We start from the raw sequence: 21,337 nt of genomic DNA, 5'->3' as shown, positions 1-21,337 counted from the left end.
GTTTACTGTCTCCTTCATCATTAGTATATATATATATAAACAAAATGGTATTGCACTAAATTGTAAGATATTATAGATATATTGAATCTGTAAAATTTTCGGTAATAATTACCAGTATAAAAATTTGCCTATTGGTCGATACCAATAGAGTACTGATTGATCTGTCCCATCCCTATCTCAGGGTATCACCATTGGTATCGGTTCAAAATAATCAACTTGAATCCTAATAATACCAAATGCTAAAATTACTATCAGTTACAATAATTTAACACTTGAGCATATTAATTAGAAGACTAGGTAAGCAGATTAATTCAATAGAAGCTACACTGGTACCTTTGCAATATACATATTCAGTCTTGTTTCTCTTCTATCTTACAGGATATCCCACCTCATGGTTTCCGAGTAGGCATGCGGTTGGAAGCAGCTGATCTCATGGACCCAAGATTGGTGTGCGTCGGGACCGTATCTAGGGTGATCGGCCGGCTGCTCAAGATCCACTTCGATGGCTGGGAGGAAGAGTACGACCAGTGGCTCGACTGCGAAAGTCCCGACATGTATCCGGTCGGATGGTGCCACCTTGTGGGACACAAACTGGAAGGTCCGCGGAGTGCAGGTGGGCTCAGAAGACAGGAGCGCACTAATATCGGCAAATGTGTTTGTGAGTGTAGGGACTATGTTTCAGTAGTTCGGTTTTCATAGTTCGTTCTTTTTTTTTCTTGAGTCTGAAAGTAGTCATTTGGAGCATCGTAGAACGTTGGAAGAGGAATTTGCGGTTGTCATCGTACAGGTAGTGTGGTTCGGGATTTGTAACTCTTTTGTTTTGAATTTGTATTTGGTTATTGAACAGTATTGTAGCATTTTGACTGTATAGCAGAGATGATACTATTAAGAGTGAAACCTGATTTTTACATTTTCCCACGTTTTAAGTATTTTTCCCCCTTCCTTGGTCCTCTGGAAAATGTAAAATCAAGGTTCCACTGTAGATGCAATGGAATGCTTATGTATTAACTAGGATTGAACCAATACGGATACCAATGACAATACTCTTAGATTCTCATCCATACCACTTGGTTAAGATTGTAAGAATAAAGTTATTCAAAATATTGATCAATACTAATAAGTAAGTATTCCACGGAAAATTATATGGAACAATTTACCAGAGTTTCTTTTAAAACATCCAAGGAATTACATTGGAAAATATAAAATATCTGCCATTTTACCACAAAATGCATTTTTTTCACCCAATGCTGGTGCAAAATAAATTAAATTTAAAATTTCGTAAAATTTCCAGGACAATTGCATTCTGCAAAACTGTTATTTGCCCCATGAAACACTCACACATGAGCTGCCGATATTGGTGAATAATTCCAACCAATACTTTGACACCAATACCACTGGTATTTGCCGATATTGATGTATCAGTATTAACGCAGCCCTTGTATTAATAACTAAGTATTGTAAACTTCTCTAAATTGTTCCAATCTTTGGTATGGAATCTGTTTGGTTTGAGTTGCTGTTTTAAGTCCACTTTATGCACAGTAAGGCTAATCGGGACGACCTACAGTTTAAAGTGGGATCCGAACCACTTGTGCCTCCACCGGGTATCGAACCCGGGACCCCTTGATTACAAGGCAAAGACACTTCGCCATGGGGGAGGCCCGGTATGGAAATCTGTAAACGCATCAGAATATATTCATTATTATATCAGCTCAGCCCTAGTAATCATTGTACCAATTGTTAGAAACCTAATTTAGACATACCGAAAAATATATAGTATCTAAACTATATCAGTTATGCAGATAGAGTTAATTCATTCCAATCAACTTTGCTTAATTTTTCTGCACACTTTTTGTTCACGATCGATTTCGCCACCTGTCTGGTAGCTTTGCCATCATGCACTGGCTTGTACATGTCTGAAGAAGCTAGCAGACCGATGGTGAAATTGATTGCAAACAAAAACTGCATGGAACTGTAGGTTGATTGGAGTGGATTTATAGTCGCTCATGGTATCCTCCCTGATGGCGTAGTGGTAACATCGTCGCCTTGTAATCAAGGGGTCCCAGGTTCGATACCCGGTGGAGGCACATGGCACAGTGGTTCGGGTCCCACTTTAAACTGTAGGTCCAGTCTTGATTAGCCTTCCTGTGCATAAAGTGGACTTAAAACAACAAATCAATAGTCGCTCATGGCCAGTTTGTAGAATGCAGATAAGATTTTTGTTACTTGAATTTCCACATAACTTGAATGAATAGAAGTAGTAGAATGGTGTCATTTATGTACTGTTGCTAATTTTATCTGCACCAACATGTGTTCTATGTTCTAAGCTTCTTGCTGTATTTGGCCTTCTTAAACGTCCTCTGTTCCCCCAATCGGAGACAAAACCACAGCCATAAATCTAGGTGTGCATTACACACCAACAAAGAGATGATAGTTCAGAGTGGCCAAGCATCTTGCCACCCCCTCCACCAAAACAAGACAGGGAGAGAGTAACATGAATGGATAATCTTCCCTTGCTCCCTTGAGCAGTGGCCGTACCCAGAGGATGGCTGGCTGCTGATAGGCGAGAAGAGGGAAGTAGATGTGGCAATGCTTTCGACCATCAGCCATGGCATGCTTTGTGGTGTTACGTATGGAGAGGGATGGGGTAAGGACACTTATTCGTGGCACAATGAATAACCTATAAGATTGAACCAGATTTTGAGAATATCACTGTGCTGTAGAAAGGGTAGAGCTCCTGTGTAGTGCTCCTTTATCATAAGTGGTGCCATGTTTGATCCCCAGCGGGAGCCCAAAAATATCAGTGTTAAGCCAACATTGCGACAACATTTTGTGAGCTACTTAAAAAGAAGTAGCTGACGCCAGTCTAGAAAAGCAGATAACATCGGCAATGACCTCTATGCTCTGTGCACTCATCATGCATCACCTAATGAAAAACTGCTTGGCAGGTCTGACCTTCAGAGGGCTGTTGCACCATAAAGTTTGTTGTATTTAATTATTTTTTTTTTGTACAAAGGGTAAAGTTAAACAAAAAATTGCAATATATATAAATTTGTCATTCAATTTGAGCATGCATAGAAATGAAAAAAGTATATACCAAAGAATGAATGAAATTTTTTCCTTACAGCTATGGCACCTGCGAAGAAAATAAAGAAAAAGCCTCGAAGAAGACATAAAAAGGGGAAAGTAGCAGGAGTAGGAATTTTATTGAAGAAGAAAGGTGTCGGTGTTGGGAGTGTCAAAGTTGCGGACAGAATCCTCCGAGACCCACCACAGGCAACTAAACTCTCAGTGGAATTTCATGGAGGTGAGTGTGGACAAATTCATGTAATTGTACACAATGCTAGCCAAAATACGTGCAAGAATTTCTTTAAACTGAAATTAATCGCTGTGAGATTGCAAGTAACCAGTATTGTAACTGGAAAGTTTTCAGCCTGACACATTTAGCTTCAACCATTCATTAACTCTTTCGCTGCGGAATTCTCTGGCACACAATATCCCTTGGCTGCGTAATTACATTTGAAAAAATATTTTTTTTATAAACAAATAGTTTTCACAATTACATTGCGTTATATATGAGAGAGAACTTACAAAATTCATTCTTGCACTGGAATACCATTCTGTAGTCCCTGGTGGTATGATATTTTGAAATATTTTGAAATTTTGAAAAAATTTTTTTAGAAAGAATGATTTTAAAAAATTACATTGCAAAATATGTTATAGAGAAATTACAAAAGTCATTCCTTGCACTGGCAAACCATTCTGTAGTCCCTGATGGTAAGGTATTTCTCAAAACACGGGATGACACAGAGTGGTGGAGCGGCGTGGAAATTCGTAAGTAGTATCAAGATACTGGGTGGTGAAAACTTCAGTTTGTTCTGCTTTGTGTTCAAATACTGAGCGCGGGAAATATTTGCTAAAACAAGAAAATGGTGTGCTAAATACTGTACTGTCACCAAGTAACTTAGCACTTGCCTGTGTCGAACTTCCCGCACCTAGATCAATGCTGCTTTGCAGTTTGCTCCATTATGTTACGGACGGCAGTACAAATTCTTCATCAGACACTACACAATCACTGTCACCAATTGAAGTCTCATAAAAACTGTCGCTATTATCGTCACAATTTAATTCACCTTCTGATTCAACTGTTGAGTAATATAATTATCAGACAAGTGTTGACGACTTGACGAAACCATGTTGTTTACATACGAACATGCATTTGAAACTGACATGTCAGAGCACTCAACGCTCGTATTCTAAACGGGGGCGTAATTAGGGACATCATACGGATATAAACAAAACTACAAGTTCAAATAGTTCCAAATAGTATCTACAGATGTCTGAAGGCTACTAAAAGCGATGTACTTCAGAAATGCGACACCCGCAGCGAGTGGAAGTATGAACTCGCAATAATGCGACTTCCGCAGAGCAAGGCACGTGGCGTGCTGTGCATAAATGCGACGACCGCAGCGAGAGAGTTAAGTCTTTTTGTCTGTAGTCATAATATACAGTGTGTCCAACAAGTTATGCAACCAAGACTTCGAACGAATGTAACTTTTGTACAAGAAGCAATAGAGACATGAAACTAACATTGGTTATTAACTTTGCCTATCTGGATGTTTTTAAAACATAAAACAAGAAAATTATTCATGATGGTTGCGGTAAACGTGGTTTAAAATTACTTACGTGAAATTTAGAAGATTTCGCACTTCCGCATTGCACAATTTAATGGTTCAATCCTATTAATTTCGAAGATCCACTGTATTCATTCACAAAATGGTACGCCATGCAATGCGGAAGTGCGAAATCTTCTAAATTTCACGAAAGTAAGAAAATTATACTCTGAACATTCAGTATGCGGAAAAAAGTACTAAGGTGTGAAGTTTTTGTACAAAGTAAAAACAAACATGAATAAAAAAAACCGGTGTGGAGTCGCTTGCAATAATTTTAAATGTGTATTGATGGTCTGTGTGTGTTTGTATATATACAGAGCATTCCCTGACATTCGCTACGAGACTCGGCGTCAAGCGGCCCGGCATCAGCGCTTGTCGGTGAACGGGTCCGCAACAGTCTCTAGAGTCGGCTATTGAAATTATTGTGTACTAACCTTGACTACAGAAGGTGTTGAAAATGATGTCCCTCTGCTGCAACACATTCCTGGCATCTCCCAAGGAAATTGGCATTTACAAGTGCAAGTTCGTCTACTGTAATTCTCCCGATTTCTCGTACAATACTCTCTTTAAACTGACAGATGGTGTGCGGATTGTCTTTGTATACTTTATTTTTTAGTTTTTCTTGTATGTACGCATTGCTTGCATTATAGAATTATTTTCCTGTAGTTTACGGTTATTACAAGCATAAGAAAACAGTTTTTCTTTGTGACGTTTCAGGAGAACACACGCTCCTTTCATCAGACATTTATTTTCATTTTGACTAAAGATACAGTTATAACAATGGTTAGTAAATTTTTAAACAAAAATAATCTGTTATATAATGGATGTTGTCAATGTTACATTGTTTTCTTATGCTTGTAATAACCGTAAACTACAGGAAATTTCGTTGCAAAACGTCATCCCACTTCTCCACAATTCCGCTTTCCGAAGTAACACGAGATAAATCCTTTGTTGTAATGTAAAAGTTTGTGGTGCCATATTAAGCCACAATCTTCAAAACACGGACATGACACAACACAACTTCCGAGGGAGGATTATACTGGCATCAGTCTGCAACGTCAACAGAAAGGGAAAGAGAGCGAAGGCAGGGAGAGCGAAAAAAACAGACTGTAGCGTGCGACTGTCGCGGACCTCTTTCACCGGGAAAGACAAGCGGTGACACTGGGCCACTTGCCGCCAAGTCAGGGAATGGTCTGTATATCAAACTGATGAAAAAACTATTTTTTTATGCATTTTATGTATTAGAAAATGTATGCAGTTAATTATGACATATTCATGAAAAGGTGTGTTTTTTTGAGATGACGTGTACTGGCAGCATTGGTCATGTTAGAGGGCAGTACCAGGTGCCCAAAATCTGGCTATATTTTTCAATCGTACAAAGAGACAGGTCGGTTAAGTTTTTGTACAGTAAGTAGGCTAGTTTTTGTACAATATTTCGACTTTTTATTTCATCTGTACATTGATTGAATAACGTAGCCAGGTGTTGGGCACACCTGGTAATGCCCTCTGGCATGACCAATATTGCCAGCACACCTCATAATCTAAAAGAAAAAGCCTACTTTTTTGTGTGTCATAAGCGCACAAATGTGTAAAAATTTATTGTTCTTTCATCAGTTAGATGAATATCCACAGAGATCATCAATACGCATTGAAAATTATTGCAAGGGACTCCACAGCTTCTTATTTTGTTTTTACTTCGTACAAAACTTTTACATCTTAGTATCTTTTTTCACATGCTGAGCATGATTTTTTTCTTTTTAATGTTTCAAAAATATCCACACAGAGTTAATACCCAGTGTAAGTTTCATATCTGTTACTTTTTGTACAAATGTTACATACGTTCAGTCTCGGTTGAGTGACTTTTTGGACACCCTGTTGGATCATGGGCTTTGGTGTGAGTCCGCCTGGGTTCTCGGCTTGTGTATAGGACCGGTGGCAACCCACCATCGTGAGGAAATTGGGGAGCTATGAGTGAGTAGAGTAACCCGGTCATAAGAATTTCATATAACGGCTGGTGGTTTGACGTGCTGACTCCGTGTCACCTCATTACTGGTCGAAGAACTCCACACCTTTAGGTAGGATTGTGGGAGGGAGACTGGCAGTCGGGAGATAGGCCAAAGCCCTTTGAGGGCTGAGCCATGGGTTATTATATTATTATTATTATTATAATTATACATACATTCAGTGGCATAACATGAAGTAAATCATCGGGTGTTCACACCCAGCGTAAATTAAGAGAAAATCCCCCCCCAGACCGAGATGGGCTACAAATGAATAGGCGACAAAACGTACCTACCACCTGAGTGGCTACCTGCGAAGGGTCTTCTAATGAGTCTTAAAATATTTGCGATGCGACAAAACGTACCACTTGATGGGACGGCATCAAAAATCATTTACTGAAATTACGATTTTACCTAGTTTTCCTGATTTCCATCACACTTTATCTAGGCTTTAGACAGTTCCACCCTGTTATTGGAATTTCCGCATTTTGCAACCAACTATTCACGAAGTAATCTAAGAAAAGAGTTATAGCTTCGCTGATTCTGGGGCTTGAGAGTGTATTTCCAGCCATTCATCATAAACTTCCTCCATTTTTAAGAAGGCCAGAGTGGCACACATCCATCCGTATATTCAAATGGATTTCCTCATTCTCCCGGTACTGGAGCGAACCTAACCTAACCTAAGAGATCATAGTCGTAATGACTAATGAGGTAAAACGAATAACCTAACTGGGTGCTGGATAGCGCACCGTGTTGTAATGTCTGACATGTCAAGGGCAATTTCAAGCTTTTTCCTTGAAGTACTTTTTGTCGCGGAGTAAATATTTTGAAGTTATTTAATGGATCTGAGTGGTACGTTTTGTCACAAAAACCCAAGTGGTACGTTTCATCACGAAAACCCAGGTGGTATGTTTCATCGTGAAAACCAAGTGGTACATTTTGTCGGGACACTGCTACAAATACACAGAAAATCTCTGCGTTAACCTGGCAGGATGTGTGCTCTTCCCTAGGACATAAGGATGCATGCTGGGTAAAAAATACCCACAATCAAAATTGTTTCATCAGTCCGAATTTTAATTGTTTTAAAGCATGTAAATAATACCTTCACTGATTAATTTTGTTAAGTTTGAACGTTTCCATTTCAGGTTTTGAAAAGTCAACACAAGAATAATAGAGCATGTTTACAGTAACATTTCCTGTATTTACAACACTGCTTATGCAGACTTTTAAGAACATTGATACCCAGTTATCTGGCCACAAAGTTTTTGCTTATGGTTTGGAATACAGGAAAACCTCGTTAATACGAAGTTCAAGGGACCAAAAAATGTCAACTTCGTATTAAACGACTTCGAGTTATCCAAACTTTTCAAGGTGGCACCTGTTTTCAGGTGTAAATAAAGTAGAGTATAAATTACCCCCACAAATGATGTTTTATACTTGGTGGTAGCTCAGAAAATAAGCTTTATATGTACTATATAATAATATTGTACATTTTAAAGAAAGTGTAACAAATGTTACACAAAATGAGAACACGGAGCTTAACACGGACACAAAGATTCCAAGGAGACGGTTAACACCATTTATCCTGCCTAGTTATACAACCGGTTATGCACAGGATGCATGTCCTGGCAAAAAGTCTTATAAAAAACGGTATTTTCTTTTAATTGTGCAAAGTCATTGCTCTTCCCCGAAATTCGTACAATTTTAGTTCATATGAAACCCGTTTGCACGGAGACCTACGGAAAGGAAAACAATCTCGTTTATTGCAAGAAGTGAAACTCGGAAGAATCTTGACAGTAGTCACACTGGCGCGAGCAAGAGACGGGAGATAATCGGACAGAATGAATATTGGATTTAACATTGTCCGTTACAGGATTAACTGGTATGAGAAGATTCTCTTGGGAGAGAACACAACCTTTCCCTGGCACAAAACAAAACAAAAAAATCGGGGCTGTAAATTTCATTCTGGTTCGGCTGTCTAAAACACATCGTAAAAAAAAGTCACGTATTCTTTTCTTCAGTTAACTTCATATTCGCCCCCCCCCCTCCCCTTTTGCAGGGATCAGTTCAAACTCTTCCTCAACTTGCATTGTAATCCACGCTGAAAAAGTAAACACACAACTTGCGATCTGTTTGCACCGAATGTGTATCCTAGGACACATTAAACAGTGCCGCACTCGATAATCACTCTGGTTTGGATCCCACTTTAAACTGTATATTTAGTCCCGCTTAGCTCATCAGCATAAAAAGAACTAAAAACAAGCTTTACGAAACTTGCGTATTTTCAGATTAATCGACAATTTATTGTAGGTTTCAGGAGTATTCTGGAGGTCAAACACTCGCTCCGCCAAAACTTTTCCTGTATTCCTACATTGAGCATTGCGGGTTTTTTTTTTTAACAGCAGCACGCTAATGGTTCTGAAGAAAAGCGGGGATTATATGGCTTTGCGAGATTCAAAACAATGACGCTTATTCCTTCGCACTAGATGAGTCATTGCAGTTATCGGCAAGTGAGAGCTTTCCAGACGCTAGACTAAACACTGGCGCCAGCTGCAGCCTAAACACAATGAGACCGGCTGGAAGTTAGAGCAGCAGGTGGCTGAAGGGAAATCATCGTCATTTTAAAGATAAGGCAGACGGAACTTTTATCAGCAAATTATCACATTACCATGCACACCAGTGGCGGATAATGAGCTGTTGTAGGGGAAGGAAGGGGGTCACATTTATTGTACTTATCATGCAGTTTTTGTTCGTTTTAAAGAAGGTATTCAGAACTGTTTGCTTTTCTTTAGACGCCAAAGGAAATTTTCTTTAGACGCCAAAGGAAAGGAGCCCGTGTGTGCACACGAGCAAGAAAATCGTGGCCGAAACAATTAGCAATGGAACCCCCCCCCTTGGTTTGCTGATAAAGGGGAGAAGTCACTCAGACAACAAAACACTGTTTTGGCAAATTTTATGACCGGCACAGTTGGGAAACGTATGAAGCGGGAAACGGGAGTTGCAACATACGTAAGATCGACGTCAACTTTTGCGGGAAACCTAGTTGACAAGGCATTAAGCGGGTTGACGATCTCTAGTTTGTCTATACGGCTTTGATTATCTGTAACAGTTTCCCTTTTTTTAATGAAGTTCTACAGGGCACAAAGACCACGCTTTTAATTAAAGTGGTTACCGGAAGTTGTCGGCTACCAGGCCAAAAGTTGCTCGCTCACGGGAAATTGCTGTATCTTGAGCTCAGAGGTAGACAGATGGGTGAGACTTCCAGGCGTCATGCGTCTTGTATTTTGGAACATTTGTGCGATCTTATCTCGCATTTCTCATCTAGCACTGGTGAATATTTCCAAGGTGGCGCATTCAGCGGGGAAAGAGCTTGACCTGCCATACACATTGACAAAGAATGTCAATGTCCAGCAGGCATTTCGGGCTGCTTCCCTAGAGTTGTCAGCAGCTCTTAGGACAAGGAAACATGTCAAGGTCAAGTTAAAATAACATCCAAGCTCTCTCCACATTCGATCTTCTCTTGTCGACTTACGCAGGTGTCTACTTCGAATTAAGCGAAACCAGTTTTGCGGAAGGGTCTTGTAAACAACTTCGTGTTAAAAATTATCCGTATTTCGATTTATCCGTACTGAAATACATTATAAATCCTATCTTATCGGCTGGGGAATGGAAAGAACTTCGGATTAAAGGGTACTTCGTATTAACCAATATCGTATTAACGAGGTTTTCCTGTACTTGGAAGAGTTAGGGATTTCTTTTTTTTTTATTATTATTATTTTTTTTTACAAAATTGTAGACACCGTGGTAAAGAAATAACCTATGGGGAAAATAATCTATCCTTAATAACTTACCATAGTTCTACACTTCTTTGTAACAAGCTATCAATTTCACTATTTTGTGTTCATGAAAATTTATTCCATGCCGTTAACAACTTATTGTCTAATCTATCATGCCGTGTTCTGATAACAGAAAGTATCATGTTCCTAGCCGTTACTAGTTGATGACCAGTATTGGTCAGTCCTATACACCATTTTTAATAGAAATAGACCATGTTGAGATCTTAAGATTGGGGTTGTCTGGCTACGATTATTTTACCATCTATTAAAGGAATAGTGAGAAAGTGATGTTAATTTGTTCCTAATAACAATTTCTCTTGTAGGAGAGTCTTTGCCTGAAGGAAACGGAGTTCCGAGCAGAGAACCAGAAATGGGACAGGAACCGGCTGGTCCGGATCAGTCCCTGCCAGTTCCTTCAGAGCCAAACCAGCCTCCCCCACCTCCTAGTCTACCTCGTGAGCGAACTGCCACATCTTACATTAATGTAAGTACAAGATTCTAAGTAGGTATTTCTGTCAATGAGTTCTTTGATAATAACAATGTACAAGTACTCTCCTGGCCAGGAAACTCACCTGACGTAAATCTGCAAGAGAAGGATGTCAAAAGTGGATTGTTCAACCAAGGAGAAAATGCTTTGTGCCCTTGTTAACGTGTGGTACCATGATGAAGAAATTAAAAACATTTGTGCAAATTTAGTGTCATCCATGCCGAAACGTGTAAAAGATGTGATTACGAACAAGGAAGGTCACCTAAAGTACTAAGGGTATTATTTCTAAATACATGTATAGTTATGTATATTTCAGCAATTGCATTAAATGACAAAATGTGTATCTTGTTCAAATTAATTTGTACGCTACTGTATTTTTCTTGTAGTTTAAATTGTTACAAGCATATAAACAATTATTTTCCTGTAGTTTACGGTTATTACAAGCATAAGAAAAGTTTTTCTTTGTGACGTTTCAGGAAAACACACGCTCCTTTCATCAGACAAAAAAAAGTCAAAATGAAAATAAATGTCTGATGAAAGGAGCGTGTGTTCTCCTGAAACGTCACAAAGAAAAACTGTTTTCTTATGCTTGTAATAACCGTAAACTACAGGAAAATAATTCTATAATGCAAGCAATGCGTACATACAAGAAAAAAAATATAAACGCAATTTTTGTCGTAATGTTTTGGCAGAATATTGATTAATCAAACTAAAAATAAATGTCTGATGGATAGAGTATTCTCCCGAAATGTTACAACAATGAATTGGTTTATGAATTTACATGCTGTAACAACCACAAACTACAAGAGAAATAATTCTATCATTATTATTATTATTATTTTCAATTTAAAACAGTGGGTAAATGTATAAATGAATTTATGTGCATATCATTGCTGATAAACTAAATTAACTGCATAAACAAATAAAGTCAAACCATACTTACCTTTTATGGAGTTTAAAACATTAAAAATGCTGCAGTAAATTTAATAGCGGTTGTGCGAACATTCAAGGAATGGTAAGTAATTAACTAATTACAGCAATTATTCATTATGAAAATCTGGGTGGGTAAGCAACGGAAATTTTAAATGTTAATTTTGAAACATGTGTAAACCACAGACACTTTTTGTAAACCATGTACCTTTTTTGTGTTGCAGAGTACAAACACTACAGGAAAGTTCATTCCTAGACTGATAGATGCCACGGGAAGCTCTGAAACTGGAGAAATAGTTCCGCTGGCTTGGAATGTATTTGACGTAGCTCAGTTTCTTCGTGTCAATGACTGTGCTGCGTACTGTGACAGTTTTAGTCGACGGGTAAGTTATAGAATAAATTTTGATATTTACTTTGTTTATCTTTTGACTATGGATATAATTGGATTATGGTAGGATATCAAAATGTTAGAAGTTGTTTCTGGAAATCCCGGAATCACACTTCATTGGGAGAATGTGAAAATAATACACTTGGTTGCTCATATCAGATGAATTAGGTCACCCTGGTCATCTACTTTTTTAGGCACAGCAACCAATATCTGGTAGGATGTTAATGGGATAGATATTCCATTCCTATAACGTTTGACAAATGATGAGTTGTGACGTGCGGTTCAGGATGACCAAGGGAAATGCTGTTTTCAGTTTCATTTAAATAATCTCCTCTGACGAACTCTTTTTGGAGTCAGATTGACATATATCTACTTCTAATCCTTAACAGTAAGGTGGAGTCATGTATCGCCAATTTACAGTATCTACTATTTTTTTTAGAGTATAACATAGCTATTCCTAAGGATACATTATTTCCTCTCCTGTAAATTTGATAAATTGGAGGTATACCCCTTGGGTTTTCATATGACGATTCGTACCCTTATGGGTGTCCTGCTTGCTTGCACACTACATCAGTCATCCCTGGAGGCTTCCATTAACCCATTCACAGTGCAATCGTGAAATACTAAGCCTCCAAAACCCGATGATGGTGAAAGTAATAGCTGGTGTCACCTGCTGACTATCATGCCATGGTTGAAATTGCATAGATCAGTAGTTTTCAACCTTCATGTGACCACCACAGCCTGGTAAATTCATTTCCTAAAAGTCTATACCCTGATCCCAACAGTTATTACTAGTAAATACCTTTCTAATGTATTTAAGTTCATTCATTAATTAATGTCTAATGTGAAATTAAATATTAATAAATAAATTATGACATAATCATCAAAGGTAATACAGTGGAACCCTGATTTTTTGTTCCCGATTATACATTTTCCTGCATTATACATTCAATCTTGATGGTCCCGACATAACAGAATGCTAGAAAATTTACCTTGATTTTATATTTTCCCGCATTGTAAGTTTTCCGGCTTGGTCCCCTGAAAAACGTAAAATTGAGGTTCCACTCTAGTTTGATTATGTCTAGACTTGTTGACAAGTATAAAATTAAGTTTAAGTTAGTTGTCAACCACTTGATCTGATGAAATTTTGTAATTTCCTCAGGCCACATCCTGAGAAACACCTATTTCAGAAGCCTGACTGCCACTTGCACTGTTCACTTGATCTGTGTGCTGATATCACGTGTTGTCTAATAAATAGGGGCAGATTTTTACATGCATGCATGATTTTTTCCTTGGGGAAACATTATATGCTTTCATTTCACTTGATTTGGACTATTCTCACGTTTTATAATGTGTATAAACAAGGGATTGGACAGATTAATCGGTACTCTATATGTATATCACCTATACATATAGGCAGTGCTCGAAAAATTTTCTCAAAGTCAGGCACCAGGAAACCACCTACTAGCTATTATGCATACTACAGTATGTTCCAAAAGTTGTGCAATCTTAACTTTGAAAATGTATATCATGAAAATCGTAAGAGATATTTACACCGGGTTTTATGCACTAAAATAATCCTGTAGGCTATCAGTGGGTTCATAAATTTATGTTAGCATCTATCTAAATAAAAGCAATTACATTACTTTCAAATACATTGTTAATTTGCTGAAAACATCTTGAGAACTGATTTTCAACAATAAATACCAACTCTTGAACAATTTGTGGGATCATTTGTTGGTGGTTGACTGGTTGTAAAACCGTTGCTTTGTGAGGTACAGCAGAAGCAGGGCATTTTTCTTGGAATACCTCTTGCACATGAGTGTAAGAATGAGTAGTAAAACACTCTTCAGCAATGCACACGCACTGCTCCAATGAATATGCCATGCTGACTCAATTAAAAAACAGGCACAGTAGCGGTAAAAGTGACCGAAGAGAATTCAATGTAACCAGGGGCAGCCTAGTATTCTCTCAAGAGTCCAATTTCTGCACAAAATCTTGATTTTTCACGTAGATGTATAGCCAATACTTAGACACATGTTGCATGTGACTGTTGGCAATATTTCGACCTTCTAGTGTTGCCATATTTGGAGATATGTCCCAAAAATGGCACTTTTCACTCAACCCATAAAATCGCCAGTTAAAAATTCATCAAATGTTGCACATGACCAACATTGGTCGCAAAACACAGACTGACATGGCATCAGTCATCAAATGGCTAATTATGACCCTTCGATAATTTCTTACATATTTTTCTTACTCAGAAGTTCATTTCTGGAAAAATGTGAATGCTGCTTTCTGTGAACTGATAATTTTAAGCATTAAATAATATCTCAATGGACGAAGCTTTATAATGCAGAAAACCCGGTGTAAATATCTCTTACGGTTTTCATGATATACATTTCCAAAGTTTGTGTTGTCCGACTTTTGAAACACTCTGTATAAGATGCTGAGCATCACGGTATTCAAAACATCGCTAAATTATTTGAGAAAGCAGGAAATGGGGTGTTGGGGGACAAGTGGTAAGAAATTGTTACTGACTCTGCGGAATGTTCACAACGTTGATAAAAGAAATAATCATTTGCTAACTTACGCTGTACTGCAATTTGAACTTAGAATCATCAAAATTTCATACATATTACAGCAAAACATCACAGTCGCCAGGCTGAAATTTTTAGTCGCCATGGCGACCTGACGACTGGGATTTTTCAAGCTCTGCATATAGGCATATCGATGTATCGGTAAAATTACCGATCTTTTTACCAATCTGATATATCTATAAATATCTTATAATTTAGTGCAAAATTCTGCCATTTTGTTATAATTTTTATGAATAATCTCAATTCCCTACTTTTTGAAAAAGTAAATGTCTAAATATGCAACTTCTTTTGCACTGCAGTCACCTGGAAACAAACGTTTATTAATTAGGTCAATTAACTTCTCAGGTTCTTCGAGGACCATTTAGAAGTTTATTTTGGATCGGTAGAATATCGGTAATTAGTATCGGTACTTTATCAGTATTGGTCAAAATTTGGTATAAACACACATTTGAGCGTGACGTACATGTAATTGCATATGTATATAAGAATTTAACTTTGTTGTGCTATGAATATAAATAATGTTTATTTTTTTTCTTCCAGAAAATAGATGGGAAAACTCTCCTCACTCTATCCAAAGACCAGATAATAGACTTAACGGGCATGAAGGTTGGCCCCTCGTTGAAAATATACGATCTCATTCAACAATTGAAGATCAAAGTAAATCCTGCTCAAGAAAGATTGAAAGCTAACTTGAAGAAGATTCTATCTTGATTCCTATAGAATGTGTGTGGTTCTTTTCTGAGTGTACGTGTATGTATTTTTCAGTATGAAAGTTTGTGTGAATGAGTACGTAGTGATTACATATATGTAAAGCTACCCATGTAGAATGCCATTTGGCATAATGTGCTAGCGATGGTATCCTTTCTTGTATTTGTACGATACAGTGAGATAATTTTTATTGGAGCGATATATATATATATATAATTCTTCACATTTGTAAAGTATTCGTGAGGATAATTATAATAATTATTTGTGTTGTGACTGTGTCAACTTCGTACCACTACAGCTGTTTTACATAACCTTACGTAATGCTAAGTCCAAGACTTTTTTTTTATTATTATTGTTATAGTGGATTTACATTGTTGAAAATGTAGAACACTATAATGTGCATAATAAGTTTGGTTTTGTATTTACTGCTAGGGATTTGCTAGATGTGACAAGGTGAGTTGCATTTCTGTAATGCATTTTTCTTTTCTTTTTTTTTTTGTAATTGAGTGATGATAAGAGTTTGACACTTTTATTATATATTTAGAAAACATTACATAAAATGTTTGAAATTTTTCTGCAATTAATTGCAAATCTATAAATATCAGCCATGAGTATTCTGCAACCAGAAAAATGGATTTTTAGACAAGAGTTGTCTAATATTTTTATTACAGTGCAGAATGTTTTTATAAGAAGTCTGTGACTTAATTGGTAAATGTATATTGGAAGTTCATTTTGCATAATGATTTACGCGATGATATTCTCATGTCATTAAGTATCAAAGTACTATAGCATTAAAAATTTTGAAGCCCCATATGTAAAATGTTTAATTTTTTTTTACCATTCTACAGCCTTTTACATTTCACAGAAATGTAAGGTCTTTCTATTGCTAAGAACTGAAAAAGTGTACTCTTTGGTCAGTAATAAGTTTCCTTATAAAATAGGTTTGACTATGTTTTCCTGAATGTGTTGGTAATGGTTCAGTTTATCACATGCTTCTTTCAGTGGCCAATCATGATCTTGCCATTGAAGGTTTGGAAGTCCCAGACCAGCCTGGGTATCGTGTTCCTTTGCAAGTGTTGTTTGTCAATTTCCATCATCTAAATTAAAAATAAGTAGGAATAGTTGAATTTGAGCCGATAAAAAATTAACGCTACAGGGATTTACTTAAAATTCTTGAAAAAAACAACAACTTAATATTGTGTTGTATTGAAACCAGGAGGATTATTATCGCCACACTGGGTTGTTAGCCTGTGCCAGTGAAGCAGACCAGAGTTTTGCTTTAAAATATTTGGTGAACTACGTAAGAGGTAATTGGAATATTAAAATTGCAGCACAAATAGATGATAATTCCATGTCTTTTGTGAAAAATTATTTCATTCACCTATCAATTTTGCCAGGTCACTGAAGACCATTAGTTTTTGTTTTTTCTTTCAAAAGGTATAGAATTATTTTATAGTTATTGGAGCCAAGCAGATATTGATATCGATGTATCGATACCGGTCAATACTAGTCAATCACTAGCAGCCGATGTCCTGGATGTATGTTTCAAAACAAAACTTTCAACCTAGTTCCTCCTATGCTTTTGCATTGAAAGTGTATTGGAAAGTGATAACTTTTGTTAACAGTGACAGCAGTTAGCAAGTGAAATAGAGAAGTGTATTGCACATCAAGTGTAAAGATTTGATTCTGGTGAATATATAGATATTTTACAATTTACTTACAGATGAGGGGTTAATTTAAAAAATAACATAAGAAAATCAGGTATTTTTTAGGAAACTCATGACAAATTTAAGCTTTTGGTGCATTATAAGTTTTGTCCATATTTTAAAAAAATATGAAGATATTTTACGTGGTGAAAATTGATCGTAGAAAGTTATCATTTGTTATTGTGACATAAGTTAGGAAACAAAATACTGATGTCTATCATATATCAGTGTAAAGATTATATTGATGTTCCTGTAGTAAATTGTTGACGTGTTTCTTGAAAAACTACTTGATTTTCTAATGTTATTTCTTCACTAACCTTATCTGTGAGGAATGAGTAAAAGTATCCAGATATTCTCCAAAATCTAGTCTTTACGTTGATGTATGGTACACATCATCTTTCTGTTTCCTAACTGCAGGGCATCCCCGATGGTGCAGTGGTTCCATCGTGGCCTTGTAATCAAGGGGTCCTGGGTTCCATACCCGGTGGAGGCACATAGTGGTTCAAATCCTACTTTAAACTGTATTCCCAGTCCCGACTAGCCTTACTGTGTATAAAGTGGACTTAAAACACCAAATCAATCAATGTTTCCTAACTGCTGTGACTAATAAATGTCACACCTTTGCAATCAGTTTGCAGTGCAAAAGCAAAAGGGCTTCACTGCATGAAAATATGTTTGGAAACATTCATCCTCGACACTATCTCTGATGTGCTTATCATGCTTAGCCAGTTCATATATTGGCACCAGCATCAGTATTGCCTCAACTCCACTTTTTCTGTCTTTTGCGATATGACACCTTCCACCTGTTACAACCAATGTGCTCATCTGTTCTTTTCTATTTTGAGTTGCTCTTCTGCTGCTTTTGGCTAACCACAATTAGGATGAAGGATTGTTAGATTCAATTATTGGAGGGACACTTAGAAAGGAACAAAAAGGCCAGGAATTGGACCCAGAACCATCAGAAGCAAGATCTCAAATCATCTCTAAATGCACTCAGGTTCCAAGCTGGTACTTTTCTTGGTTCTTCAAGCCTTCTCTGTTTTGGATGACTGCAGTTAATCAGTCTTTTATTGTAGTTCTGGTACAAACATAAAAAAACACCAGAATCTGGTAGCCACAAGCTGCATCGTCAGTAATAGCAAAAAAGATGGTGGAAACAAGCGAGTGTTCAACGTGCAGAGTTACCAGGTCTAGAGAAAAGACGTAGTTGGTACAGGAAAACTTTGTTCTCTCACCAGACTTGTAGAAAAACTAAGGTGGGGGGAGTAGGGTGGTTTGGATTTGTAAGTTAAGAAAAGAGAGGGTTGGGGGTGAAGATGGGTTTAGTTTGGAAACTTACCGAGTGGTTTTTTTCAGACCAGGGGTGTAGTTGCACTGGAACCTCCCATCTTTTCCGTACTGAGGTGTTAGTTGAGTAGGCTAAGGGCTGTAAGCAGTCGTGACTTTTGGTGTGGATGGTAACAGTGAAGTACAGGTTTTGGGTGGAGGAGCGCTGGTTGTTGATCCTGAGGTTGAGGACTGTGTATGTTTCCCCCAAGTAAAAGCCACCACAGATGTTGCACATAGGGATGAGGTTTGACATGTGGCAGGTCCCTTTAGGGTGGACAGTGAATTTGCCAGTGGCAGTGTGAATCTGGAGGGGTATTATGGACCAGTTTGGAAGGATGTTGAAGAACAACTGTGGGCTTGTCAGGAAATAGTTTTTGGTGTTGAGATTGCTGTGGGAAATGGGGAGGAGAGAATGTAAGCCGTGCCTGATATTGTTAAGGTGGGGTCATATTGGGTGACAAGTTCAGTAGGGTTGGTGTGAGTATATGTGGCAGCTCAGGATATTTGTTTTGAGAGAACCCGTTCCACCCCAAGATAGCAATTCCTTTCTTCCCGATTCTCAGAGGTCAAATGCCTCAACACTTCACCCACCTTTCTGTGACAACTACAACCTACACTTACATCAAGCCCTAGTTAACTGTGGTTACCCTTCCACCCTAGTCCATCTACATTTTGGGTGGTATCAAAGGGGGGAAATTACAGAAATTAAAATTTTAAAAAAACTATAAATGTTACGATATTTTGCTGTATTAGGACCATGAAGATTAAATGTATGTGGGTTGGAAATCTAATAGTGGCAACACTGCTGTATATATGCCATGAAACGGAACCGGTGCTTCTCACTTATATCACATGTTAGTTTAATACCTAAGCTACCGCCCAGTAAATGGACTCTTCCTTCCAACACTAGGTGCATGCGCAGTGACTAGAGGAATAGAGTATCGTTGGGAGTTGGCGGTCTAAAGTTGTGCAGTCAGAGCACCACTAATGTGAGAGTTCTGGTGATTCTCGCCGTACCTCCAGGACAGACCGTCAATGTGCAGTATTACTGTTCATTTTTTTAACATAACCTGCGACCTGCGTTGCGAAAGAAGAGGGGACACTTTCTGCTGAATCCTCACATGATTTTGCAGGACAATGCTCAGGCGGATGTAGCGCAACCTGTGGCTGATTGGTAAGCTCGATGGGGCTGGCAGATGCTCTACCAACCCCTGTGACTTTGATTTGATCCCTAAGATGAATCTTCCTAACTGTTCCAGAGATTCTTCAGGCAATAGACATCTCCATTCAAACCTTCAACAAAACAGGCACTGCTACAGCGCTAGCAACGGTTGGACACAATGCTGGTGACTAGATGGAAGTGCTGAAAAAGTTTCACAGAGGTATCTCTTTTGTATCATTTGAGAATAAATAGTTGCTGCTATTAAATTTCCAACCCACGTATAATGCAGGAAAGTGTAAAATTCAGGAACACAAAATCAGGGTACGACTGTATAGGCACGGAAAACTTGTTTTATTATTTATGTTGAAACAACATTAAAAGAATGTAAAATGTTTGAGCATATATTTTATTGCAAAAGAAGTTAAAAAGGTAAAAATCCACACCTTAAGGCTCAGCTGGACCTTCAGCTGCCGTGAGCAAAGCTGTTTTGGAAATTTCCTCCTTTCAAAAATTCACTGATATTCCAAATTCATAAAAATTACACATCCTTAGAATTCCATGAATCTTCATATGGCTTGCTTTCGCTGTTAAGATTTTTTTTAATAATTTGAAAGGCATATGTAACCATGAAACTATTGCAAATATATAGACGATAGTTAAAGCAAACCAAGAAAAGATTCACGTGAATGCTCTACAAGGAATTCTAAGCAGAAGTAATTTTTTTAGATTTTGGAATATCATAGCAGTTGTTTGAGAGATGGGGAAATTTTGAAAACTACTTCATTGGCATCGGTTAATGATCCAGTTGAGCCTTAATGATGACACACTTTGTACAAAAACAAAAGTATGTACCAGAACTATAAGAAAAATGTCATGTGTGATCTTTTATAATTACTATTTTCTGTCTGTTTTAGAGTTTGTGTGTGAACCTTGATTATGGTTTAAATAAATTGAAACATGGTGAGAAGTTACAGTCTCGAACTGAAGCCTCGGGCTTAACCAACCGAGCTGCAACTGGCTTCACATGATTTTGCGCTTATGCTAGTCTACATGTATTACAATTGTTGCATAAGGAAGCTTTCAGACTGAAGTCTCAAGCAACTAGCGACACTTGTCACTTGGAAATGAAACACTACAAGCTGCATGTCTCCCGGACTAGGCTGTTTTTCTCAATACTGTGCAGTGTCTCACCTCTGTCTGCTGTCGCATGCACAGTGCAGTGAATACTTTTTGACAGACTGAAAGGCCTATGTTGCTTGCCATGTCAGTCTGGAAGCTCCCTAAGAATACCTAGAAAAGTCAGGAAATTTGCTTTTGCAAACTGAAATATCCATGTGTAAATTAATTTCATGTTTGAAAAGACCAATTCTTGGATTCATCTTGCAACTGTCTTAACGTGCTCACTCCATTATGTGCCCATCTTTCTCAGTACATGCAACAAGGACTGAAGGAAGTGCACACCTCGGCTTCGGAAAAATTATGTTGATTGCCCCACAGGCATCCCCCTCCCCTCCCCTCATT

General features: G+C 37.8%; 1 protein-coding gene across 3 annotated transcripts in view; it reads left to right on the top strand.

Moving 5' to 3' along the window:
* The window catches only part of LOC145989765 (MBT domain-containing protein 1-like), a 65,892-nt gene extending 49,369 nt beyond the window's left edge, over window positions 1-16,523 (top strand). Inside the window, exons 12-16 of one of the 3 annotated variants that reach the window (XM_083125075.1) lie at window positions 379-613; window positions 3,125-3,304; window positions 10,830-10,990; window positions 12,148-12,306; window positions 15,452-16,523. In XM_083125075.1, the coding sequence (XP_082981201.1) occupies window positions 379-613; window positions 3,125-3,304; window positions 10,830-10,990; window positions 12,148-12,306; window positions 15,452-15,622 (906 nt within the window). In that variant the 3' untranslated portion in view covers window positions 15,623-16,523. Of the gene's footprint in view, window positions 1-378; window positions 659-3,124; window positions 3,305-10,829; window positions 10,991-12,147; window positions 12,307-15,451 lie in introns of all 3 variants that reach the window. The other 2 variants (XM_083125074.1, XM_083125076.1) reach the window with 2 other exon arrangements.
* Window positions 16,524-21,337: the final 4,814 nt, after the last annotated feature.

The sequence above is a fragment of the Lepisma saccharinum genome, chromosome 7 (genome assembly GCF_977018435.1).
Source record: "Lepisma saccharinum chromosome 7, izLepSacc3.1, whole genome shotgun sequence".
In the NCBI taxonomy this organism is placed as follows: Eukaryota; Metazoa; Arthropoda; class Insecta; order Zygentoma; family Lepismatidae; genus Lepisma; species Lepisma saccharinum.
The sequence above is the reverse complement of the archived record's forward strand: the minus strand, read 5'-3'. Positions and strand labels throughout refer to the sequence as shown.